The 27571-nt window shown below is 40.3% G+C and overlaps 2 protein-coding genes and 2 long non-coding RNA genes across 15 annotated transcripts in view; 2 read left to right on the top strand and 2 right to left on the bottom strand.

Annotated features, from left to right (window-relative positions):
• The window catches only part of Nca (neurocalcin homolog), a 54116-nt gene extending 40771 nt beyond the window's left edge, over window positions 1-13345 (top strand). For all 4 annotated transcript variants that reach the window (XM_089466671.1, XM_089466673.1, XM_089466670.1 and 1 more), the window contains 3 exons: window positions 11622-11740; window positions 12245-12433; window positions 13098-13345. In XM_089466671.1, the coding sequence (XP_089322797.1) occupies window positions 11622-11740; window positions 12245-12433; window positions 13098-13292 (503 nt within the window). In that variant the 3' untranslated portion in view covers window positions 13293-13345. The remainder of the gene's footprint in view (window positions 1-11621; window positions 11741-12244; window positions 12434-13097) is intronic.
• Window positions 1-27571, bottom strand: part of LOC149269490 (uncharacterized) — a 178296-nt gene that overhangs the window by 17920 nt on the left and 132805 nt on the right. The window lies entirely within an intron of this gene.
• LOC149269493 (uncharacterized) lies at window positions 19916-20884 on the bottom strand. The gene is made up of 2 exons (XR_016269701.1): window positions 20537-20884; window positions 19916-20482 (listed from the first exon to the last, which is right to left on the bottom strand). It is a non-coding gene; the product is annotated as an uncharacterized LOC149269493 (long non-coding RNA).
• The window catches only part of SMC5 (structural maintenance of chromosomes 5), a 54647-nt gene continuing 54195 nt past the window's right edge, over window positions 27120-27571 (top strand). For 6 of the 9 annotated variants that reach the window (XR_016269660.1, XR_016269661.1, XR_016269662.1 and 3 more), the window contains exon 1: window positions 27120-27323. Coding sequence is in view for 5 of the 9 variants with exons in the window: in XM_089466648.1 (XP_089322774.1) it covers window positions 27271-27323 (53 nt within the window). In the remaining 4 variants the exon portion in view is untranslated. The remainder of the gene's footprint in view (window positions 27324-27571) is intronic. The other 3 variants (XM_089466641.1, XM_089466643.1, XM_089466645.1) reach the window with 3 other exon arrangements.

Raw genomic sequence — 27571 nt, 5'->3', positions numbered from 1 at the left:
TGAGTGAGTGAGGGAATACAAACAAGTTGATAGAATGTGAGTTCGTAAGGATGAGAATAAATAAGACCTAAATAGGAATACAACATTTAACCGAAGCATACAGGCGTCGACGCACTTGAGTTTCTGCATGCATATATCTTCGTGTCAACACTTCGTATTTGCTCGGGTCCGTCGCTTGAAGGTTGAGCAGTGAAAAAATCTAATGCCAAAATCAGTGCGCTGCGAGCGATCAAGCAGAAAGCACGCATTTTAATATGAGGCCTAGTTGCGCACTTATTTTTTCTTATTTTCCTTCTCTCTCCCTGCCCTTGCTCATGCATGTTAGTATTTTCATGTCATTATGTTATGTTTCGATCTATCCATAATCCTGTTAACTTTTATATTAATTAATTATTATGCAAAGTATCTAATTGAGCATTCAGAATTTACTAAGCGGACTAAAAAATTTATGCGGGTCATAAAATTCATACTTATCTACTATTTAAAAATGCCAGGATGCGTCAAGCATGCGTCAAGCTATAGCCTTTATTGCCGAAATCACTGCCGCAGGTAATATAGGCTCATTTGGCAGTTACGCTACAATTGAAATCATGAAGAATTGACAGACACTGAATAGCGACGAAGTCTTTGGCAACTATCATCACATTCCATACCCACGCAAATGCATACATACACACATATGTAGTACATATTATGTAAGTCAATCGCTTATGTATTTGCTGTTTATTCTCGTATAAGACACTAATATTTGCTAATCTTTTTTGGTACTCTATCTATCTCCCTCTCTCAATATGAGCGAAAATTGAAATTCCTTCGCGACGATCCCTTGCTATATGTAACGACCTTGTGCGTTAGTCTTGCTGCCTATGTAATATGCCTGTGTAAAATGTGAGCGAAAATTGAAATTCCTTCGCGACGATCCCGTTATACACACAGTTGCAATCCCTTGGTATATGTAACGCCTGTGTGCGTTAGCTTCAAAATTTGCTGTATTCCAGCGAGTAGCGCCGCTTCAGAGAGAGTATTTTTTAAGTCTAGAAACTTGATTACTGAGAAACGCTGTTTACTAGCCACGAATCCAGATCACATAATTAAAATTATGTTTCTCAATTCTAATATGAATTAAACAAATAAATATATTGTATTACAAAATTACATAGTCTTTCGTTTGTTTGTTATTTATGAGAAGGGTATGAAAGCTTTCGTACGCATAAAGAATGTGTTGTCGCTACGAAATTGCAACGCTAAATTTGCCGTGTGTCGGCCGTCTGGTTTGCACACACACAATTACATTGCCCTTCGTGTTTTCCTTATTCGGCAAAGCAACTCATATACTCAGACTCAAACTTATTTATTCTTTTTCGCTCAATAGAATATTGTGCCTCCAAGTCATACACGGGCGCACTCACAATTTTCGTTTTGAACTCGGTGCCACTCATCTCAATATGAGCATTGTCAATTCGAAGTCGTTTTTATGGCACTTATGCAGCTCTCTATTGTTTAATTGCATAATTTTTATGACATTTGACAGATGGTGGCACCACTCGATGGATTTTGCAGCGATGGAAAAAACCATCGATACCATCGATGTTTCCATCGGTAATTTAAAAGGGTTTGTTTAAGGTTTTAAACATTTTTTTAAAAATTGTTTAAGCGAATAAAATTCAAAATTGTTAATAATGTTTTTGAAGTAATTTTATAACTTTTCAAAGAAAACCAAGATTTTCGTGCAAACAAAAAATAAAGAAAATATATAACTTCAACATGATATCTATATATATGAGAATCATATCTATGAGAATGCTTTAAAAAAATAACTTCATTTTGATTTCTTAGCGTATTAAATAACAACAATCACTTATTGTGAAAGAAAAAAAAAAAAAACAATAACTTCATTTTGATACCTTAACCTAGTGGATAGTGAGAAAATTAGTCAAAAATAAGTCCATTGACTAATAAGCCAATGGTTTTTATTTATAAAAACCAATGTGTTGACTATAGTTGGCTTTAAGCTCGACCTTCGGTCTGAAGCAATAAATATTATTTTAACTTTCATAATACTGTACTGTTATGTAGCTAACTATTTTAATCTGTTGAAAGCTAAAAAATTACAATTAATAAAAAGAAGATTGCAATTTATTCTTATTGTACCTTACACGCACCACGCTCGCAACCACTTCGATAAATCGAAATGAAAAATTTCTATCGATCTATCGCACTTCACGAGCTCCATCGATACTATCGATATTCCATAAGATCGATATTCACGATATTTTCAGAGAAAAGGATCGATAAAAACGATATATCGAGCACTTCTTTTAAATGTTAATTTTCTTGCTTAGAATTTATTATAATATTTATATTAATTATGACTTCTAAATGGATAAAATGGCAACCATTTCAAGATTAAAATAAAAGCAACAGCATCAAACAAAAACAAATTTATTCAACCGAAGAAAGTCGTATAACAAATTATTTTTCATTAACTTAAACCTAAAACAGCAATTCATTAAAGCTCAAATTCACTATGCTCCTTAAAATTATATTATAATAATAACAAAAACAATTGCCTCCATGGCAGTTTGAAAAAAAAAAAAAGGAAATTAAGACAAAACCCATTGGTTTTTATTTTAAAAAAATAGTTGTTTACTGTTTCCGGGTTTAATGACGCCCTTCTGGAATTAGCAATCATTCCAGCTTTGCTAAACATCCTCTCGCTCTCAGAGGACGTTGCCTCATATTTTTTATTTACGAAGTGCAAAATGCTACCGGACTTGGGTGCCAATTCACTCTCTTGCAGCGATGGATGCATGCGTGTTAAGTGATTTTTAAGGCTTGTGGTATTTCCATTTGTTTTGCAGACCTTAAAGCAATTTCTGCACACCGCACAACCATCCTTTCCTTTTTCAAAATATTTCCACACTTCGGATTTTTTTGGGGCTCCCACGGTCTTATTTTCTTCATCGGAGTCCACCCTCGCCGCGCCTAAAACACACAAGCTATGATTCCAAGCTTTTCCAATAGGATATATCAATTGTACTTACGTTTTCTTCCCAAAAACTGATCCATTTTTTTTCTTTCTATTGCAATTAAATTAAATCAATCAATTTGTATACAATTTAGCAAAATTAAATAAATGCGCTTCTTACACAGTTAAAACCAACGCCAAGAATAACCATTTTTTCGATATATCGATACTAAGAAAGCCATATCGATCTTTTGCCAAAATTCGAAAATATCGATTATAACGATTCCGATCCGATATTTTTGCAGCACTACTGTACAGTACTATGGTGCTGCAAATGAATACATTCATGCAAATCTGTAATGTATACAGTCGGAAAAAAAAGTTTTGACACACTCCTTAAGTCAACATTCATAACTTACATATATGACAATTAATGAATAAAGATTAGTTTATATATAAGAGAGGTATTTATTTATGAAACAGGCAAAACAAAATTTGTTTGCTTCATGTGTGACCTTTTAATGCTCCAATAAAGTCTTAAAATACCTAAATGCAGGCCAAACAAGTTAGAAAGCTCTAGTCGAGACTACTCGACTACGAGATCCCCTGAACCCTTCGAGCAACTGATATTTCAATAATTACTCGCATAGGCACACACACAGACATACGCACGCACGGACGAACGGACGGACGGACACAGGTCCAAATCGACTTAGCTCGTCGCACTAATCAAGAATATCAGAGATAAACGCCAAATCCTGGCCACAATAAACACGGATGCAAAAACATCTGCGCCAAAAATACAAGAGGATACATTTATAATCTCAGGAGTTAGCGTGCATCCCCAAACTGGGCGAAATGTGCTCCACAAGGAGGGGTACAATTCCCGAACTTCGCGCAAGAAATCTTTGATTTCCGACGCCAAAAAAAAAAAAAAAAAATGCCTAGAATTTGCTCAGAAGCACCTAAACAAGGCAGACTTGTTTTGGGATTCAGTAATTTGGAGTGATGAATCCAAATTTAACATTTTTGGATCAGATGGGGCTCAAAAAGAATGGACAAAACGGAATACTGCTCTACAGCTACAAGATTTAACTGCAACTGTGAAGTATGGAGGCGGAAACGCGATAGTCTGGGGGTGTATGACCACATCTGGAGTTGGGAAACTGCTATTTATAGATACCAAAATGGATAAACATTACTATTTGAGAGTATTGAAAGATAATCTCAAGGAGAGCGTGACTCACCTCCAGTTAGGTGACGGCCATTATTGTTTTCAACAAGATAATGACCCGAAACACACCTCTTATCTTGTGAGGAAGTAGCTTTTATATAACACAAATCAGTCACATACCCCGCCACAATCTCCTGACCTTATTCCAATTGAGCACATTTGGTATTTACTAGATAAAAGGATCCGGAAATATTAAATATCCTGAAAAGATTCCCCAAAGTCAGTTTTTGAGCTCCGAATGGGTTAAAATCACTGAACATCACACCAAACCCTAAGTGTGAAGTATGCGTAGTAAATATTAATACATATTTCTAGATAGTTCTTTTTAAGTGTACCTAGACTTTTTTGGCATGTTTTTCTTGTTTTTTTTTTTTATTTAGTATAATTCAACTGTTTCTTATTGAAATAAATTAATGATAAGGTTTCTATGTGGCTAAATATATAATTGAAAATATCGCAACACTTTTGTTTATTTAGTTTCATTTAACCACTTTTTAATACAGTTAAGTTTGAAATTCGTTGTGTACCTCAACTTTTTTTGCCGACTGTACATATAAACGGGGTGCTATATACTCCTGTTCTATCGCTGCTTTTAGCAACAAAACTCTTTATATAAACTCTATTTATTTAGGCTAAGAATTTTGAGTTAATAAAGCCAAGAAGACACACAGGTACATAAATGCTCGCGCTACCTTAGTTTGGACAGCTCGTCTTCTCGATCGCTCGACTCTGCGGAGCTCCATCATCACCGTGGCCGCGAAGGTGCTTGTTAGTTCCCAAGCTTCCTCCGATTCCAGCATGGCGTTGACTATGTTGTCCGCTCTGATGGAGCGGCCCACTGCTTCTTCCAGACGACGCCTCTCCTCCAGGAACCGTCCACATTCGAAAAGAATGTGGTTGGCGTCTTCCACATGCCCTCGCTCACACCAGGGGCACTCGTCAGATTCCTCGTGGCCAAAGCGCTTCAAATAGCTCCGAAAGCATCCATGACCCGAGAGGATCTGCGTAAGGTAGAAGTTAACCTCGCCATGTTTGCGGTTAACCCATGGTTCAAGCTCCGGGATGAGCTTGTGCGTCCACCGCCGTTTAGCTGAGCTATTCCACCTTCTTTGCCATCGTGCGATGCTGTTCGCCCTGACAGCGTTGAGTCGCGTAGGGCCGTGCGAATTCCGCTCCACGGCTTCGGCGACCAAATAATCCAGTGGCACCATACCGGCTATGACGAGCGCCGCGTCATCGGAGATAGTCCTGAAAGCGCAGCTGACTCTGATTGCGCTCAGCCTGTAGATCGCGCAAATGCCTCGGCTGTAGCTCGGCGTTGCCATCGCTCTTGCCCATATTGGCGCAGCATAGAGGATGACAGACCTAATGACGCTCATTAGGAGGAGACGTCGTTGCTGTTTAGGTCCCCGCGTGTTAAGCATGATTCTCGAGAGAGCTCTACAAGAATCAGCTGCCTTTTTATGCACATATTCTAAGTGCTCGCGGAAAGTTAATCTTGTGTCTATCATGACACCAAGATATTTTATCGCCCTCTTTGACGCAATGGTGACGCTGCCGATCTTTATATTGGCAGTTTCCACTCTTTTGCGACTGCTGACTAGTACAACTTCGGTCTTGTGTGCCGCAAGCTCGAGCCCAGCTCCTGTCAACCAGCTTCGTATGCGATTGATACTTTCGCTGCACATATCCTCTGTATCTTTGAGCTCCTTTCCTATGGCTACGACAGCTACATCATCAGCAAAGCCAATGGTGTGCGCGCCTGCTGGTAGTTCCAAGCGCAGTACGCCGTCGTACATGATGTTCCATAGGAGAGGCCCCAGCACTGAGCCTTGGGGTACTCCAGCTGACACTGTATGAGTTTGGGGACCCTCACTCGTGTTGTATACCAGTGTTCTTCCTCTGAAGTAGCTCTTTATTATCTCTCTTAGATATTTAGGGATATTATATTGTGACAGCGCATTCAGTATCATATCCCAACTAGCTGTGTTGAAAGCATTCCTTACATCCAGGGTCGCGATGATACAGTATTCCTTCGTCCCGCGCCTCCATCTGGTGCCTTGAATAGCGGAAGTGGCCAGACCAAGAACTTTGTTAAGCGCGTCCGTTGTTGACCGGGCCTTCCGGAATCCAAATTGGTTTGGTGACAGGCCTCCGGCGCTTGCAATCGCAGTCTCCAGCCTAGAGCAGATCAGTTTCTCAAACACCTTTCCCATGGTGTCTAAGAGACAGATCGGTCTGTACGAAGATGGCTCATCTAGTGGTTTGCCAGCCTTGTGTAGCAATACCAGATTCTGGGCTTTCCATTTTGCCGGGAACGTCTCTTGGATCAGGCATTCATTAAATAATTCGGCGAACGTACTTGGGTGCAAGGCGAGGGCTAGCTTTAGCACACGATTTGGGATCCCGTCCGGCCCTGGAGCTGTGTTGGTTCTAAGACCTCGGAGAACTACTGATATTTCTTCCTCTGTAACTAAAACAATTTCAGTGCTCGTTGAGCCCTGATCAGCAGACTCGGACTCAGGGGCGTGAATGGAGCTTAAACTTTCTGGAAAGAGTGTTTCCACAATCGATTTAAGCTCCAGACGATCCGTAGGCTGCACCTGTCTACCTGCGTATAGTCTTTTAACTATTATCTTATATGCCCTGCCCCAAGGGTCATATTCGGCTGAGTCGCACAACTGTAAAAAACATTCTCTTTTGCTTGCCCGAATGGCCTTCTTCAGCTGTCTTCTAGCTGCCTGGTAAGCTAACTGTTTCTCAAAAAACGTTGACCTACCGCGAGCCCGTTGGTAGCTTCTTCTCGCCTGGATGCATTTGCGACGAATGTCACCTATTTGCGTATTCCACCAATACGTAGGCTCATGTTGTCGCGTGAACTGCTTGCGACGTAACATGCTGCTATTGCAGGCACACTGTATTTGGGCTACCATTTGGCATGCTCTGGCCTCAGCATTACCAATTGTACCCAGAGACTGAATGGCCTCTGAAAAGACCGCGGGATCAAAAGTATCTAGCCGATACGACTCCCTCCACAATGTTGACGCCCTGGCAGGTGGCTCACCTATTGTGAACAGAAGTGCCGTATGATCACTGCCTGTATAGCTATCGCAATGGCTCCATGTTGCTCCCCGAAAGAGGGATGAAGTGACAAAAGTAATGTCGATAACAAACCCGTATCCCGCCCGACTGAAGGTGTACTCATGGCCAGTGTTGAGCAGTGCAACATCTAGTGTCGCGAAGATCTCCAGTAGGATACGACCTCTGGCATTTGTTGTGGGGCTACCCCATTCTAGCGCCCAGGAGTTAAAATCTCCAGCTATAATGGTCTTCCGACCCCTAGCATCCTCGGCAAGCTCGTCGAGCACCGTCGTGAATTCACTGAGCTGCATGCTGGGGGCCAGATAACAACTGTAAAGCCATAAGCTACCATATCGGCCACGTACGAACCCATTGAATGACTTAACATTCGAAAGTACGTTCGTTGAGTTGCCGCATACCCACAACGCAGCTTTGCCATTGACGTCTGTTGACCATGTCCTAGGGCAGCTGGTTCTACAGTGGTGAGGCTCACTGAGAAAAGCTACATCTATACATTTTTCCCTAATGGTCTGCTCTAGAAGATCTTGGGCAGCAACACAATGATTTAAGTTAAGCTGCAAAAACCTTAACATTTCATTTTACGAGCAGCTTCACGGTAAGATGGGCACTTGAAGCTGCCTGCTGAATGGTCCGTCTGCTTTTCACCTTTCCGGATGCAGAGGCTACATTTTGGTGGCTTGGTGCATGCTTTGGCACTGTGACCCATCTCTCCACACCTGAAACAGGCGCCCTTTAAGTCACAGTCGCTGCGACAGTTTGCTGCCATATGACCGTAATCGAGGCACTTGAAACAGCGTTTAGGCTGCTCCACGGCTCGGGTACGGCAAACTACCCATCCTATTCTAATTTTGGACAGCTCGAGCAGAGTTTTAGCTTTCCCAATTGGAAGAGCAACCGTAGCTCTTTGCTGTCCACCAAAAGCTGGCCGAAGCGATTTGATAGCCTCAATGGGGAGTGAGCTATCCTTCAACTCCACCCTAATTGCCTCCAAGATCTCCTCTTTGGTCGCTAACTCATCTAGATCGCGAATCTCAACTTGCGCCGATTCGGTAAGTGTTTTAACTACCGCTCGGTCTCCCAAGGCCTTGCCTACAGCTTCGTGCAGAGCCTCAGCGCTATGCTCCGGCTTCCTACTCAGTTGCAGTAAAAGGTCCCCCTTAGCTGTCTTCCTAATGCCTTGAACGTCGCTGCTCAAATGCTTCAAATTTGGGTCGCTTTTAACTACACGAAGCATGCCCGCATAGCTGCAAGTTTGAAGTTTCAGTTTCAGCTGTAGCCCGTAGAGCCATTGGTTCTTTTGGGTTCGCTGCACTTCTATTGGGCCTCGGCTTTTTTGAGGGAGTTTTCCTCTGTTCGGAGGCGATTTCCCTCGACCGCTTGGGAGTATTGCTACCTACTGTAGCACTAATGCTCGCTGCCTTAACGTTTTCGCCTACTTTTTTGAGTGGCGTGGTCTGCACCTCACAGTTTTTAACCGAACGGTTGCAGAACGCTTCGACCGTCTTGTGAAGGCTGACCAGCCTAGCCAGCTCCTCTCTCATTAAGGCATTTATATGCCGCTGACCGCCAAATAAGGCAGACAAACCCTTTAGTGTAGCTCCTATTTGAGCTAACGCTTCTTTTAGTGACTTGGGTGCCTGGCACTCAGCCACTGGAGCCTGGTTAGAAGTCGACGGCTGCGCCAACACCCTCTGTTGTTGCTGCGGCGATCGCTGCAACGAGGAACGACGCGCAAAAGCTTGCAGCTCGTCCTCCATCATGGCATCCATTTTTGCTCCGACTACCACGGCGTGAAGCCTGTAGTGGTCAATGGCTACTAATATAATCTGAGTTTACAACCCGCAGTAACTTAAACTCAACTTGACTACAGCGAGAGCCCGAAAGTATGCACTACTTTTAATAACTGCTACTTCACTCCAGCAGCTAGGTTGCTGTCTTTGCTAAGGCTTAGCAACTCACCAACGTTAGTGAGCAACTGATTGCCCGATGCAATTTCCAGCACTACTAACAGCTGTTAGAGTGAATGCACCTGATTTTTCTTATTGCGCAAGTGTGACGCCTAAAGTAACAAAATTTACGCGCCCACAAAAGACAAGGAAAGGAAAGAAGCCCTGACGCCAAAACACTGACGCTATCGCCCCCCCTCTCTTGCACCACCGAATTATACCGCTTGGGAATTCCACGAACCGCCGCGCAGTAAGTCTCTGGTAGTTTTTTTGAGGTCGCTGGGTACGCCGCGCCCACAGCAAACACGTTGACTTCAGTTCTTTCCACTTTCACAGGGGAAAACACAGTTCAAGCTATTGTCTACGATGGATCACGATGACATCGACCGCACTTCGTGAAAACGCAACTCGAACTCTCTGTGTATGATGTGTGTGTATGCGTGTGTGTGTGTGCGTGTGTGCATGTGTGTGTCTTGTGTAAGCAGAAAGACTCGAAAAATGATTGAAACAGCTATTGCTCCAAGGGTTTAGGGGATCTCGTAGTCGGGCACTCTCGACTGGAGCTCTCTTACTTGTTTTATCGAAGCAATAGAAAACCAGGTCAATTTCGTGTCAGGTCGGGACACCGGGACATTACCCGGAACATGTCCCGGAATTCCAGGACGGATGGCCACTCTACTCATATGTACATATACATAGGGACTGCGAGGGACTGAAAATGTTTGTGTGCATGCTCGTCGCTTAAACATTCTTTATGTGTGCATGGCCGTCGCCAAATTGGATCTTCGTGTGTCTCAACGCTTTCATGCCCTTCCTAGATATAATAATGAAAACGCTAACATTTTGCATGAACGTAGCAAACCCTTTTAAGACTTTGGTATGCCCTTTACTAAAAAGAAAAGAGCTGGGATCATTGCGAACAAATTTCAATTTTTGTGCGCTGCTGATATTTCAGAGACCATAGAGAGAGAGCATATAAAGAGCGAGAGCGCATAACCGTACTTTATTGGGGAACGTGTTAATTTCGTGGCAGCTGTCGCAGCGCACTGATTTTGTCGAGCCTTATTTTTACTGCTTGAGCCTCAAAAGACCGCGCCGAGCAAATACGAAGTTGTCTGGTCTCTTCAGCGCATTTTTTCGTCGAGGAAGAATTGTACTACATATCTAATCTATGTGTTCTCTGGTTAGTGTTTCCGATAAAGCTATTAATCGATTATTCCAGTAACGATGTAGTCGATGAGTTCATACATTCAGACCGCCGGACGGATATTAAGTCTAACAAGGCTAAATCGCGCCCGCTCGTCACCTTGATCAAGAATATGTTACCTGTTACCAACATTTTTGCTGAACCTAATGGTTTAATTACCGTTATTTTCCATTTTCAATATGTGTAGGCTGTAAAAAAAAAAAAAAAAAAAAAAAAAAAAAACAAGTAAGAAAACTCTAGTCGAGAGTGCTCGACTAGATACTACCCTGAACTCAAGTAATAAAAATGCCCGTTTAATATGGTTAAATTTCGGTGTATTATAAATATAAATGAAATAGAAACATCATTTATCAAAATATAAAAATATTTTGAAACAATTAAAAAAATTAACATCGGTTGCACCGATCGGGATTCGAACCGCGACTTCTCAATCGAGCGTCATGCAGCTAACACACTACGCCACCTCATTTCTGAAAGGTGCGCTGGCAAAACTCAAATAGATTCACTGCTGCAGCGCCATCTACCAAAACTAAACGAAACTAACAGCTGATGTGATTTAACGAATGTTTCTAGAAGAAGTTTGAATGTATGTGTGCACTCGTATACGATGCTGTTGTAGCTGCTGCACGTGCGTTTGTTAATTGGCCAAATATTTGATGATTTTAAATTAATTTTTGACTGAACGGAATTTAATGAAACTTTCAGCATATGATCTACATATTATATTGAATATTTGAGAATTTAGAAAAAAATGAAAAATCATTCACAATTAGCTATAGTGGCATCTGATTTGAACTTGAATGTTTTTATTAGATAAAAACATAACAGGATTATTTATCAAAAATTTAAAAGCAAACTCGAATCCGTGCTGTATATACGGTCATTAAGTCTCTAGCTCTCATATCTTCGGAAATCGACGCGTTCAAACATACGGACAGACGGACAGACAGACAGACGGACAGGGCCAAATCAACTCAGCTCGTCGCCCTGATCAAGAATATATATACTTCGTGGGGTCTGCCACGCCTCCTTCTGCCTGTTACATACATTTCAGCAAAACCATTATACCCTAATTTCCCATTGAAAATGGGTTCAGGGTATAGAAAAACGTTTAAAAAAGCGTTTTATTAACCAATTTCTTAACTATTTTCTATTCAATTTCAGATGCTGAAATTCAAGAATGGTATAAGGGGTTTTTAAAGGATTGCCCGAGCGGTCATTTGTCAGTAGAAGAGTTTAAAAAAATATATGGAAACTTTTTTCCATATGGCGACGCTAGTAAGGTATTTCGAATATAATGCCCTTAACTGTCCTTATAGTTTTGTCACTAATATTTTGCAGCTAATAACCAAGAATACCAAATACGAATAAAGATCCGCTCTTACCATGTGCGACAATACTGTTGTCCAGGTGATAGTAGAATCTCCGGTTTCATTGCGCTATCTGATAAATTTACTAAATTAAATTTATATGAATAATACTAAAAGAGCTTCGTCAAAAAAAAAAAAAAATCGTATTTGGTGTCATGAATATTATGACAAAAACAATATTATAATCTTTATTATTTATGCGTGCATCGGATTGGATTTTATATAAAAACAAAAGCTATTTACTGTTATTGCATATTTGGCTTTCTTATCAAAATACAATACCTCATCGCTGTATTAAGTTTTTCTTATATAAGCACACATATACAGTTAATAGAATTGTATGTTAAATTATTGTCTATATTTTACTACACAAAATGCAGGTGTACCGAAATATATTTCTAAAAAAAAAATTTTTAGTTCGCAGAACATGTGTTTAGAACATTCGACGCAAATGGTGATGGTACCATCGATTTTAGAGAGTTCTTATGCGCATTAAGTGTAACATCTCGCGGGAAGCTTGAGCAAAAATTGAAATGGGCATTTTCAATGTACGACTTAGATGGAAACGGATACATATCGCGGCAGGAAATGCTTGAAATTGTTACGGTAAATATAATTTCTCTATGACATTTTTGATATCGTGCCATAAAAGGCTTTATTTCAGTATACTTCATTTTTATACCCCGAACCCATTTTCAATGGGAAATCAGGGTATAATCATTTTGTTGAAATGTATGTAACAGGCAAAAGGAGGCGTGGTAGACCCCACAAAGTATATATATTCTTGATCAGGGCGACTAGCTGAGTTGATTTGGCCCTGTCCGTCTGCCTGTCTATCCGTCCGTCTATCAGTATGTTTGAACGCGTCGATTTCAGAAGATATAAGAGATAGATACCTCTATTTGTGTGCGTGTGTCTTGTATAAGCATAAAGACGCGAAAAATGATTCAAATAGCTATTTCTCGAAGGGTTCAAGGGATCTCGTAGTCGAGCAGTCTCGACTAGAGCTTTCTTTCTTGTTACACCCTGAACCCATTGAAAATGGAAAATCTGGATAATAATGGTTTTGTTAAAATGTATGTAACAGGCGGAAGTACGCCTCCTTCCCCACACAGTATATATATTCTTGATCAGGGCCAGGAGCTAATTTTATTCTGTGTGCATATCTGTTACCTTTTTAGGGGAAAAGAGATACAGGATACAAATTTAACTTTTACTACAGATTATTACATATGTTATTCATTTAAAAGTTTTCATCAATTTTTTTTAGGCAATATACAAAATGGTTGGATCGGTCATGAAAATGCCAGAAGATGAAAGCACGCCGGAGAAAAGAACAGATAAAATTTTTCGTCAAATGGATAGAAACAAAGATGGAAAACTAAGTTTGGATGAATTTATAGAAGGAGCAAAAAGTGATCCTTCAATAGTACGGCTTTTGCAGTGTGATCCACAGGCACATTAGCTTAAAAATTAATAACACACAAGCAATAAACATTTTAACGTGAATTCATAAAATATTGGTTTGGATAAATAATGTAATTTAAGCAAATATAAACATAAATCAAAAAATTAGTTTTGTTGTGTTGCTTACAAGAATTTTTATACCCTGAACCCATTGAAAATGGGAAATATAATGGTTTAATGGTATAATGGTTTTCTTAAAAGTATGTAGCAGGCAGAAGGAGGCGTGGCAGACCCCACATAGTATATATATTCTTGATCAGGGCAACGAGGTGAGTCGATTTGGCCCTGTCCGTCTGTCTGTCCGTCCGTATGTATGAACGCGTCGATCTCAGAAGATATGAGCTAGAGACTTTTTTGCTAGGTCCGTGTTGTATATCACGCGCATATCAAGTTTTTCTCTAAATATCGATAACTACTCCCAATATTTTATTATCGATCAAAAACCTTATCGAAAGCTAGTTATTTAATTATATCTCCTACACCTTTAGAGCTAGAGCTTGCAAATTTTAAATGTAGACTTATATGTATTTTATATAATTTCGATTTTTTTTGTAATTTAGCCCCTCCCCCACACCCCTATATCCACCCCCTCACCCTCACCTTTGTAAAAGGCGTATTTCAAGTACTAGAGACGTGTGCTTTGGAATGTACATGCATTTTTTCCATATGATTACGCCCTGAAAGTTTCATTATGATTGTATGTCTAGAAATTAAATTATTCAACAAATAAATTCTTATAATGTTGCTTACACTACAGCGCAGCCCAAGCGCAATCGCTGTTTACTGCGCAGTTAGCAGAGCGCGTTCTAATACGTGCGTGTGTATGTATGTGTGTCGAAAAGAAGTGCAGACGGATTAGAATATCAGATTAGAGGGTTCAGGGTATCTCCTAGTCGATCAGTCTCGACTAGAGTCTTCTTAATTGTTTAATTTAAAAATTTATTTAAAGTTGATTAATATTATTAATATTAGAGTTTACAAAACTAGAGTCAACTTGGAGATAATCTAAAGAAGCACAGAATATGGCTTCATTAATGTCACCAACCTGATAAGAGTATTTTATTCGCCAGACCGGATAGCTTTCAAAAATACGAGGTATGATAAGATAAAACAAGATACGGCGACTGTTTATACCCTGGAGAAATGCAGCCATCAGTCAGCAATTTCTACATTTCTTATAAGCGCTTATGAATATTCTGAATATTCTGGCTGGTCCTCTTATGTGTCTTGAATTTATTTTTCGTTGTACTAGTGCTACTCTGTTAATTAAAAAGTTGACCTGAAGCTTTTTCCATTTTTATACCCTGAACCCATTGAAAATGGGAAATAAGGGTATATTCGATCTCAGAATAATAAAGATCTCAGACGATATAAGAGCTAGAGTCTTGAATTTTTAGATATCCGTATATACAGCGCGCATATCGAGTATATATCATCCTATTATTTTTTATCGATTGAAACTTTACCTAATCAATTATAAAATTATTTCTCCTTCATCTTTAAGGCTAGTCTTCACATTTTAAATATAAATATTCCGATGATTCCGATGACTTCAATATCACCAGACTCTCCAGTGAAGGTCAGATGCCAGTATAGCTAATTGTGAATGATTTGGCATTTTTAATCTAGCATATTCTTAAAGTTTATTTTAATTGTTTCAAAATATATAATTTTCCCAATTACAATTGTTAAGAGCGCGTCATGTTATTTGTTTTGGCATAACATATGTATGTATGTATGTATGTATGTACTAGAGTTCTGCACGAATGCCAGAAAAGCGGTGTTCGAATTAACAATGCGCAATATACATACATACATATTAAATTATATTTATCCAGTCCAAACATGGTTATGTTATCCTGTTCCGGGTGTGTTCTCATTTTAAATGTTGGAGTGGTGGCGTCGCCAATAAGTAAAAGACCGGCTTGTAGTTTCCTCGTCTATATTTGTAGGATGGTAGCTGTTCAGCTCGTATAGTGTGTAAAGAATATATATGCCAGAAAAGGCAAGTGACAAGTGTGGGAAGGGAGGGGAGAAGCAGTACCCCGCGAACCAGTAGGAGAACTGGGGCTATGTTATTAGCAGAGTGCTGTTAATAGCATAACATTGTATGGCGCGGGAGGAGCAATTTTTGTTAATGGGATCTGGCATTAACATACTCCTCCACACCCCCCCCCCCCCCCCCCTTGCAAGGATTGCAATTTAAAACGTGGTGTTCGAAGCTGGAGACCTCTTGGTGTGCGGATCAGCAAAGTTGTGACCGCCTCTTTAGGAGTCGAGGCGGATTGACGTGCTGATCCCTAGAGATGCAGGAGCGTGTGGTGATCCTGGTCACACGTTTTGCAACGTCCCTTGCTGCGGCAGGATAGTCCGGAGTGTTCATGAGCCAAGCAGTTCGTGCAGTACTTATGTTTAAGTAGCGCATGCATTCGTGTCTCCTCTGAAAGACTCAGAAAGTGCTGGCAGTTCCGAAGACCGTGGATTCCTCCGCATACGCGGCACTGGAAGGAAGTGGATCCGTGAGGCTTGGTACCTCCTAACAACGGCATCTTTACCTGGAAGATCGATTGAGTAGGAGGCTGACTTGCTTGGATACTAGAACATTACATGAAAGGTCGTTTGACAGCACAAGGAGGGCGAGGGTCGGGTTGGAATGATGGGCCTGGATGAAGAATATTATTCAGGCTCTTGTCATTCAATGATGGACGGAGAGCATTGAAACCGACCCTCACTTTCGGAGTAGTGCTGTTGGAAGCTCGGAATGGAAGAGCTACAACAGATGACACGGTTGACGAAGTCTCAAGTTTTGCCTCTTCCGAAACAGAAACCTGAGCTGTGAAGGTGGAGACCGTTTCTGGTATCGTCTGTGAAAATGGGCCTGTCAGTACCCAACCAAAAACAGTCTCCAGACCTATAAGAGGCCCACAAATATTAGGATGATAACCTCCCTGAATGATAGTTGGAAGGATATCCGCGCATATCAGGACATCACTCTTGTAAAACTCGGTGTCTGCTAGCTTGACTTTCGGAAGTTCGTTTAGGAAAAGTTGCGGAATTGGAGACGAAGGCATGTACCAGCCAGATAAAGCACGGGCGGGATAGATTGCTTCGGAATGGTATATGTTGATCACCGCCGTGCGAGGAGGACACTTCGCGTGTTGGCAGCCAGATACGTTTGGACGTTGGACATAACTTGCGTACGAATTGGGGCTATAGCTGCTGCGGATGCAGCAGCAGTCCGAGGAGTATTGCCCCTATGGAGTAGGGTGTTATGTCGACCATTACACTTGAAACAGTTGTGCGTACTGGTACACTCTCGTAAATGGTGACCCTTAGCGAAGCAGTTCAGGCAAAGATTCTTTGCTTTGCTGTATGCCTCTCATTCATGGATAGACAGATGGAGAAACCGAGAGCAAAATCGGATTGGATGGTTCTGTTTTGAACACAGATCGCACATTGTGCTCTTCGAATTCACTTGCGTTGTGAAGGAGTTGACTCGTTTGGGAGAGGCAGAGTTCGCGCATCTCGGAACTGAGATTGGAGCTGTTGGTGCAGAGCGATCACCTTCCATTGCCTCGAGAGCAAGGGCACGCTCGCTAAGAAAGTGACTAACGTCCTGCCAGGCTGGAATTTCTGTTTTTTGTGTCAGTGAATGCTCCCAGAGAGATCGAGTGTGATCTGGCAATTTGGATGTGCACACGAACACAAGGATACAATCCCAATTCTCCGTAGAGATTTGAGCATGCTCGATTGCAGTGACGCATCTATGAATGGTGCCAATGAACTCTCTGAGAGCCGAGCCTGATTCCTTGGTGACTTTGGAGAGGTTGAGCAGGATTTTAAGCTGGCTGTTGACTAACAGCCGTTTATTCCAAGCCGATGCAAAGCCGTCGTTTATGAGAGAATACTCTGCGACTAAAGCATTTTCATCGCCTGCTGTCTTTGAATTGAGGTGGAACTTTTCCACTGGAGTCAAGCGCGGATTCTGAATATAAATCGCAGTAAAAAGGTCGCGGAATATTGGCCAGTGAAGGTAGTCGCCGTGGAACACTTCCGTATCAACGGGTGGAAGGCGACAGCCTCCAGACGAGGCGGTAGCGGATATAAGAGTAGCGGATATAAGAGCGGGCGGTGTACTCGATGCGGAAAGTGCGTCGATTTGTACCCCCAGGTGCGTCGTACACCGCTCATACACAGTGTAGCAGTTGTCGAATTTGGCCTCCATGGCTTCAACTTCTCCACTGCTCGCCCCTTGGTTCAAAGTTCTGGCACAGACCTTATATTGCTGCAGCATCATCCCACAAGGCCCTGACCCGATCTCAGCGGATCTCGAAGGCCCGGAGCTGAGCCGCCTGGGTGGCGTTAAAATCCCCGGGATGAGCTCGGACAGAGACATATTCAATGGATTTGCAGGCTTCGAACTGGACCGGGTTACGACCGGACTACGCTTGAAAGTGCTGGTGGTCTGTGGTTTCCCGGACGGAATGGGAGATGCGGAGGCATCGCGCGAAGGTAAGGTAACCGCGAAGCGGGTACCTTAAGTTGCGCTCGACCCGAACGAACAGACATGCAGCTCTGCAAAGAAAGCGCGTTATGCAAATCTTGGAATGTTGACAGCGAAGGCCGGGCTTAATAACCGGACCGAAAGTCGATAGACAAAATAAAACGAGCTTCGCTTTTGAGCACGTAGGAAAGAAAAATTTTTAAAATAAAACAAGTAAGAAAGCTCTAGTCGAGACTGCTCGACTACGAGATCCCCTGAACCCTTCGAGCAATAGATATTTCAATCATTTTTCGCACACACACACACACTCACGCACACACACGCATACACACACATACACATATACATACACGCACACTAGTACCCACGCCTAAACACGCATTGGCTGCAGTGTTGGCTTACTATGGGAACTTAATTGTTTAATAACTTTTTTTGTGGATGGACAATCTTCATGAAACTTTCAGATTATTAATATAACATAGATATGCATGTATTTGCCAAAGCACAAGTCTCTAGCATTTGAAATACGCCTTTTACAAATGTGTGGGTGAGAGGGGCAATTAGCGGTGGGGGGTAAATTTTGACAAAACCCGAAACTGTATAAAATGCATATAAGTATACATAAAAATTTTTAAAGTTCTAGGAGATATAAATTGATTACTAGTTTTCGATAATGGTTTCAATCGATAACAAAATAACAGGGCAAATTATCGATATTTAAAACAAAACTCGATATGCGCGTGCTATACACGGACCTAGGAAAAAGAATTTCAAGTCCCTAGCTCTCATATCTTCTGAGATCGACGCGTTCAAACATACGGACAGACGGACGGACGGACTGACAGACAGAGCTAAATCGACTCAGCTCGTCGCCCTGAACAAGAATATACATACTTTATGGGGTCTGCCACGCCTCCTTCTGCCTGTTACATACACTCACTAACCAGAGAACACATAGACTAGACATCTAGAACAAATTTTTTACCGACGAAAAAATGCGTTGAGGAGACTACACAACTTCGTATTTGCTCGGCTCAGTCTCTTGAGGCTCAAGCAGTGAAAATATTGCACGACAAAATCAGTTTGCTGCAAGCGCTCAAACGAAATGGTGCCATTGTTATATGAAGCACGGCTATGCGCTATTTGTCCTACTCTCTCTCTCTCTCTCCATGGCCGCTCAAATAGCAGCAGCGCACAGCTCTTTCCTTTTGAGTGAAGGGTATACCGAAATCATAAAAGCGTTTGTCACGCTCATACAAGCAACATGTAAGCGTTTCGATGGTTATTCGTGGGAAGGGTATGAAAGCGTTGATACGCATAAAGAATATGATTTCGCGACGGGCATGCACACACACACTTATAGTCCCTTGCCACATGTATGAGCATTTGTAACCTGCGTTCGTTACTCTTGCTGCTTGTAGCCATTTTAAAGCCCAGCATTTGCATTTGGTCGGTCTTACGGACTGTCATAACCACTTTACACAGATGTACTATGTATGAACATACATATGTATGTACATAAGTACATTTATATATTATTATTGCTAATCATGTTTATAAATGTGTTTATATCCGTAAATAATTATATATAATTAAAATTATTTTATACACATTTTCAACCGAAAAAATTATCGTAAAACACTACTAACTTTATTAAATGCTTTGCAATATATGAAATACACATGTCATATTATACTCAAGCTTTACTCATTATTGTCAAAAATTTCTAATTAAGTCATAATGGCCCATTTGATAGTCACCCTACGATTCAAATCATACAAAATTTACAAACTACTAAATCCAGAGACAATTAGCTTGCCATCCCATACAAGCATACACATACACAAATGTATGTATGCATGTGCTCACTTCACAAGGCAGACCAACGGTAAGTGACAAGTGTGGGAAGGGGGGGAGCAGTACCCCGCGAACCAGTAGGAGAACTGGGGCTATGTTATTAACAGAGTGCTGTTAATAGGATATCATTGTATGGCGCAGGTGGCGCAATTCTTAATGGGATCTGGCATTAACAATGAGGATTACGCCGGAGGACTTGACTTCGTCTCTTTACTCTTATTCCTAGACTTGTGTCGTAGCAATTCAATTAGCAACAAATATATTTTAACGGCGATGTGCCGGAGTGATTACAACTTTATTTTTCAGTTGTTCGTCTAAAACTGAAACTACGAGCCACCGACAAGCATGAGTCAAATCAAAAGCACTTAGTTGGAAGAGAATATAAAGCTATAAAACATAAGCACTGAAAGCTAAATATGAGTACTAAAGTTACAAAACTACGGCTGGCTAGACGTCTCGACGTAGGCGATAATGCTGATTTGCAGCTGGCTGACCCTCGCACCTGGGCAACAAACTGAGCTCTCGCTGATCCGGCATCATGGCTAACATTCGCTTATGTTTATATTAAACGACGATCTGCGAAGAGCACTCGTTAACTACTCCCCCCTCAGAAGTATAACCGTCCTCGTCTTCTCCTCCAGCCCCAGTAGAGAAGTATGGAGCTGCTGAGACACAAGCTGAATCCAACTGCGGGAGCAAACAACGCTTTAGGCGACCCAGCCGACGTTACCACTTTTTGAAGTTCTTGGATGACGTGCTGGTTGTAATTGCAATTCGCGTGCGCAGGTGTCGTGAGCTACCAGTTTGTAGAATGGATGATCTTAATACTAGGTGCCTCCATTAGGTTTACTGTAGGAATTTCTGTGTACAACTGTATTTACCTCAACGTAGTCATATTTTGACACATTCAGCTGAGAATCTAGGCAAAACTTCTACTCTAGTTTTGGAAAACTGTTTACTTTCCATTTACTTCCGCTGATCTGAATAAGTCCTTGGATATGGAGGTTGGCTAGAAATAAAAACTGCCGTCTTGTATAGTATTGTATAGTATTGGTATTTTCTTTGATTGTTTAACTCTGGTATAAAGGGTTGATGTTATTTTGCATTCAAACTCGATTTGTATATTATATATTTTTGGGAGAAGGGAACGTTGTGGAATGTTCACGATAGTTTCAAGTTGTTGAAGGATATCTATTCTGATGAGTCCATCGAAATAATCGTGGAAAGCAATAATAGTGGATATGAAGTTTGGTCAGTTTTTAATATATATATATATATGATATCCTATATATCCTATATATATATATCATATATATATATATATTAAAAACTGACCAAACTTCATATCCACTATTATTGCTTTCCACGATTATTTCGATGGACTCATCAGAATAGATATCCTTCAACAACTTGAAACTATCGTGATATAGCCCTTGCTTTCTGAGTTTGCCCCTGTTTACATTCTCACTGTCGTCCTCTTTAGGCATGATAGCCCGGTAGCTAAAGTTATTTTTTGTTTGATCTCATTTCTGTCAACATTTTGTTCTTCTTTCTTTATTATTTTGTTTGGAAGCACTTGGTTTTGAGTCTGCGATTCTATAGTTTGATTGTTGTCTTTTCCGGTTTTCTTGTGCAAAGTAAGCCTTACGCTCTTCCATAGTCTCAGCTGTGCCTAAAAAGCCCTTGATGCCTGACAGAAATGCATTTATGCAGACGTCCGTGAAAAGTTTTTTCTTAGTTTTTGCTGACACTGAGTCTACTTCCTCGGTATCTGCTAATCTAAACAATGCGACTTTAGTCTCAATCTGAGAGAGATTGTGTAGTTCGTACATTAGAGTTGGTTCGTCCCTCTTATCGGAACAATGCAACAAGAGTGCGTCTCCAATTTCGTCCCAGTTAAGACTGACTCCTTCTTAAAAGGTAATGCCAAAAGTGACTGACTTATTGTCACTATTAGTTCGATCAAGAATTGGAGAAGGATCAAATTTTTGAACAGGAACTTGAGTTTCAATAGCAGCATCAAAAGCACAAACAATATATTCGGGACCGGGTAATGTGGGATCAAGTGAATTATGAGCCGATGATAATACCGAAGTGCAAGGTGAGGGAGGAGCAAGCGAATTAGGTGACGATGTTATTACGGAAGAAGGTACCAACAATAAAGGAATCACTAATTGAAAAAGGGGACTTTCAAAACTATACTTAGTTAGTATTTCTTCAGCAGCAGCCATGTCACTGGATAACTGCCTAAAAATCTTCTTCGGGTTTAAAAATTGAACCCTCACAGTATTTCACATTTTATACAAGTTGATCTGTTTTTCCAAGCAAATCGAACAAGACCAGCGTACGCCCCCACTACCAACTTTAGTTGTGGACATAATCTTCTCATTTCACGCCCAGTAAGACCTGCAAACTACCGAATGAAAACAGAAATATAAAATCAGAGAGAGATATACATACCCAGTGGCGGAAATGCCCATTATTTTGTCCATTACTCATGGATTACTTGTCGCCTATGTGCATGAAAAGATCGATTACAAGCTGCCTTACTTTTTTAAGGAATGGCCGCTTTTTCTCCCGGGTGCATGAAATTATTGAATTTTGTAATGCAGAAAGTAATGAGGTGACGAAGTTTCCTTCGGCTCTCCATTACCCATGCGTATACTTTTTATACCCTGAACCCATTTTCAATGGGAAATCAGGGTATAATGGTTTTGTTGAAATGTATGTAACAGGCAGAAGGAGGCGTGGCCGACCCCACAAAGTATATATATTCTTGATCAGGGCGACGAGCTGAGTTGATTTGGCCCTGTCCGTCTGTCCGTCTGTCCGTCCGTCCGTCTGTCCGTCTGTCCGTATGTATGAACGCGTCGATTTCAGAAGATATAAGAGCTCGAGACTTCAAATTTTTTTTTAAATGTCCGTAATTACAGCGCGCATATCAAGTTTATCATTAAAAATCGATAACTCATCCCGATCTTTTTTATCGATAAAAACCCTTATCGAAAACCAGTTATAAAATTATATCTTCTACACCTTTATTGCTAGAGTCTCCAAATTTTTAATATATGCTTATATGCAATTTATACAATTTCGGTTTTTGTTTAAATTAACCCCCCACCTCTAAATTCAGCCCCTCACCCTCACTTTTGTAAAAAGCGTATTTTAAATACTAGAGACTTGTGCTTTGGCATATTCATGTTATAATCATAATCTGTTTCATGAAAATCGTACGTCCATAAAAAAAGTTATTAAACAATTAAGTTCCCATAGTAAGCGCACACTGCCGCCCATGCGTGTTTATACTTGTGTGTGTATGTGAGTGTGTGTATGCGTTTGTGTCTGTATGCGTGTGTGTGTATGTATGCCTGTGTGTGCGTACGTGCGTGTGTGTGTGTGCGTGTTTCTTGTGTAAGCTGAAAGACGCGAAAAATTATTGAAATATCTATTGCTCCAAGGGTTCAGGGGATCTCGTAGTCGAGCAGTCTCGACTAGAGCTTTCTTACTTGTTAAATATTGTAATGTAGAAATGAAACCTGAAGAAAACGCCCTATACATTTTCAAAATCGCTTATGGGTTAGTAATGTGCGTACATTACAACACAATATACCTGCAACCCATTTTCCCACTATATAAAATGGCTTACTTCTTAATGCAATGTAATTGGAGAAATAATTGATTACTAATTGAAAGATAGAAACGCTTGAGTACTGTAGTATTTTTTGTTTGAATTTTTAAAAATTATTATTTATTATTTCTTAATATCTATAAATAAATGTATAGTCTATGTCTTATTACTATTTTATTATATCTATCTACATCTAAATCTTAAGCTATGTCTTATTATCTAGTTTGTCCTTATTATCGAACTTCTGCTTTGCCAGTCGACCATTCTGGACCCGAAAGCAGTTTCTTATTGTACTTATATAGGTCTTCTTAGTGGACCCTTTGGTTTTTATAGCATCTGTAAATTAAACATTATTAATTTTTTTGTCATTAAAAATACATGTAAGATGATTTATACATACCAGATACTTCCCTTTGAATTTACGTCCGCACGGCTCACATATGCAATTTGCACTTGTATTTACACTCATTAACACTATACCACTAACCAGAGAACACATAGACTAGACAACTAGTGGAAAGCTTTTTGCACGCTTTTTTTGAGGCTTTAGCACCCCAGACAGCTTTGGACTCGCTCGACTCCTTACTTTTAGGTTCGAGCTACGAAAAAATACGAACGCACAATCATTTCGCTTCATGCGCTCGACCGAGATGGTCAACTTTTGAACAAAAGATCCCTCTATGCTCAATGTTTCCCTTGCTCTCTCTCTCTCTCTCGATGCTCTCTGCTCTCTCGAATGTGTATATGTATGTATACATGTGAGGCTCACATTGTGAGCACAAGCAGCAGCTCACGAAAATTGAAATTTCTTCGCAACAAGAACCCATGTCTTCCCTTCTGAGTGAAGAGTATACCGAACTTTTCAAACCGTTTGCCATGCGTTTGCGTTATTATTTGTGGGAAGAGTATGAAAGCGTTGGTGCGCATAATGAAAATGTTTTCGCGATGAGCATGCACACATACACTGTCCCTTGCTACATGTACTATGAGCATTTGTATGCCTGTGTGCAAAGCCCTTGCTGGCTATAGCAATTTGAAATCCTAGCATTTGCATTTGGTCGATCTTGTGAAGTGCTCACACTTACATAAATATGTTTGATTGTGTGTACGCAGGGGCCGCGATGCTCACAAATGATGGGATAATCATTGTAGAAGCAGTTCAGTGCCTTTATATGTATGTGCGTGAGTGTATGTTTATATGTGTATGCATGCGACATGAGCATTGACGTGTGCCTACGACAACTTAGAATTGTGTGAACGATTTTGGGTTTTAATTGAAGAGGCGCGCTTACATTTAAGTAGATGATTAACTAAAGTAACAAGTGCACTTCCTATTACTTTTAAAGGTATTTTAGATGATTTTAGATGATTTTATTTCAATGGTCGTGGGTTTGCCTATCAGAATGATATTTGCTAAAAATGTAGTACCTGATCAATCCCTGTGGCCAAATTGGAATGCGATTTTCGATCCCTTGTACCTGCACATATACAGGTGAAATTTACCTTTTTAATAAGAAGCATATGTATGTACATACATACATATACTGGCTAAATGGACCCATTTTAAAGAGTGCATCTGTTAGATGTCATAAAAATCATGCAATTAAAAAATACCTTTAAAAGTAATAGGAAGTGCACTTGTTACTTTAGTTAATCATCTACTTAAATGTAAGCGCGCCTCTTCAATTAAAACCCAAAATCGTTCACACAATTCTAAGTTGTCGTAGGCACACGTCAATGCTCATGTCGCATGCATACACATATAAACATACACTCACGCACATACATATAAAGGCACTGAACTGCTTCTACAATGATTACCCCATCATTTGTGAGCATCGCGGCCCCTGCGTACACACAATCAAACATATTTATGTAAGTGTGAGCACTTCACAAGATCGACCAAATGCAAATGCTAGGATTTCAAATTGCTATAGCCAGCAAGGGCTTTGCACACAGGCATACAAATGCTCATAGTACATGTAGCAAGGGACAGTGTATGTGTGCATGCTCGTCGCGAAAACATTTTCATTATGCGCACCAACGCTTTCATACTCTTCCCACAAATAATAACGCAAACGCATGGCAAACGGTTTGAAAAGTTCGGTATACTCTTCACTCAGAAGGGAAGACATGGGTTCTTGTTGCGAAGAAATTTCAATTTTCGTGAGCTGCTGCTTGTGCTCACAATGTGAGCCTCACATGTATACATACATATACACATTCGAGAGAGCAGAGAGCATCGAGAGAGAGAGAGAGCAAGGGAAACATTGAGCATAGAGGGATCTTTTGTTCAAAAGTTGACCATCTCGGTCGAGCGCATGAAGCGAAATGATTGTGCGTTCGTATTTTTTCGTAGCTCGAACCTAAAAGTAAGGAGTCGAGCGAGTCCAAAGCTGTCTGGGGTGCTAAAGCCTCAAAAAAAGCGTGCAAAAAGCTTTCCACTAGTTGTCTAGTCTATGTGTTCTCTGGTTAGTGACTATACACACAAAAGGAATAGGCATAGACTAAGAAACCAAATTAAAGAAGGCACTCCTTTCATACAAAAAACGGTAAAGTCCAAAACGGAATTCGGCGATTTCGTCACGACGCGTCGCGACGCAACGAAAGACGAAAATCGTTTGTTGGTTAGCGGGGAAGGGGCATACAAAAACGAAGTTGACAAGAGCTCGATTCTGTCGTATGAGTAGCACTTTTTATTTTGTACATTACAAATGCGCTGAAAAAAATGTTCATAGGTAATGCATTACTTTTTTCTCGTATGTAATGCATTATTTCAACAGACCTCATTCAGGTCGTCGCCACTGGGTAAGTATGTTGAGAGAGCGAGTACAGCGAGAGAGTATACTTGCACAGCACGAAGAAAAATTCGAGAGAGGCAAATGAAACAGTAAGTGAGAGCAATTTTGCAAACACTCCCATTAACAAACGTATAAAGATTGAAATGGGGGAGCGCCAAAAAATTGAAACAGTAAAGTAAAATGCAAATAATGTAGATAATAAACCGACCTTTCAACAACATTTAAGAATTAAAATAAAAAGCAATTTTTTAAAGACACTGCGAGCCCCAGATCAAACCTTGCACAAGAATATAAAGCAAGACAGACATTGCACAAAACCAATATACTCATTTCTTTTTCCCGAACGACTATAAAATTTAATTAATCATACTCATTCACGAAAGTGAATTATTATACTCATTCACGAAAGTGAAGAGTTCGGAATACTCTTCACTCAGAAGGGAAGACATGGGTCATGCTGCGAAGAAATAGCTGCTGCTTGTGCTCACATGCATACATACATATACATATTTGAGAGAGCAGAGAGCATCGTGAGAGAGAGAGAGAGCAAGCGAACATTGAGCATAGATGGATCTTTTATTCAACAGCCGACCATCTCGGCCGAGCGCATGAAGCGAAATGATTGTGCTTTCGTACATTTTCGTAGCCCGAAACTAAAAGTGAGGAGCCAAGCAAATACGAAGTTTTATGGGACTCAACGCTCGAAAAAAAAGTGTGCAAAACGCTTTACACTACGTGTCCGGTCTATGTGCTCTCTGGTTAGTACTAGTACATGGTTCAACACTGGGTTGTTTTCAATTTCAATAAATAATTTTTTCCAACGCCAGTGAATGAAACAAGTAATTAGTCTTCCCACTTACCAGAGAGCACATAGACTAGACATGTAGTACAATTTTTTCAACGAGGAAAAAATGCGGTGAAGAGAACGGAAAAGTTTATCTATGTGTTCTCTGGTTAGTGGTTTTGCAAAACGATACACATACAGCATATTCTTTCATTTCATTTTTTTAGTACAAACATGTTTGCTATGTTGACTTAGAGTGCTGATTCCTGACATTAACCGCGAATTTAAACTCGGGAGCATACTGTTGTTATTGTGTGCTGGTTTTAGTTTGGTTTATTATTTATAGAATTTACGAATTACCTTATATATAATAGCAAAGAAAAAAAACAAACAAACAAATTAATGCATTCACAAATGATTGGGAAAATTAAATCTGTTTACTGTAAATACTTTGTGTAAGTAAATTTTCTAATATGTATGTATGTAGACGACAGAGTATACATACATAAGTGCATATCATGTACATATGTATACTACAGCTAATGTAAAATGTCTGTAAAAAATTATGTATATATACATATTAACTTAACTTAATAATTTTTGATAGTTTGCATAACGTCTTTTCACGTCAATTCAAAATTCCGTGTTAACATGGGTCAGAAAAATTACTTATTCATAAATTAAATGTGCTCGTCAGTCCGTA

This window comes from Drosophila arizonae, chromosome 4, assembly GCF_054131065.1.
Source record: "Drosophila arizonae isolate 15081-1271.41 chromosome 4, UAZ_ARI_1.0, whole genome shotgun sequence".
Lineage (NCBI taxonomy): Eukaryota > Metazoa > Arthropoda > Insecta > Diptera > Drosophilidae > Drosophila > Drosophila arizonae.
This window is presented reverse-complemented; position numbering and strand designations above follow the sequence as displayed.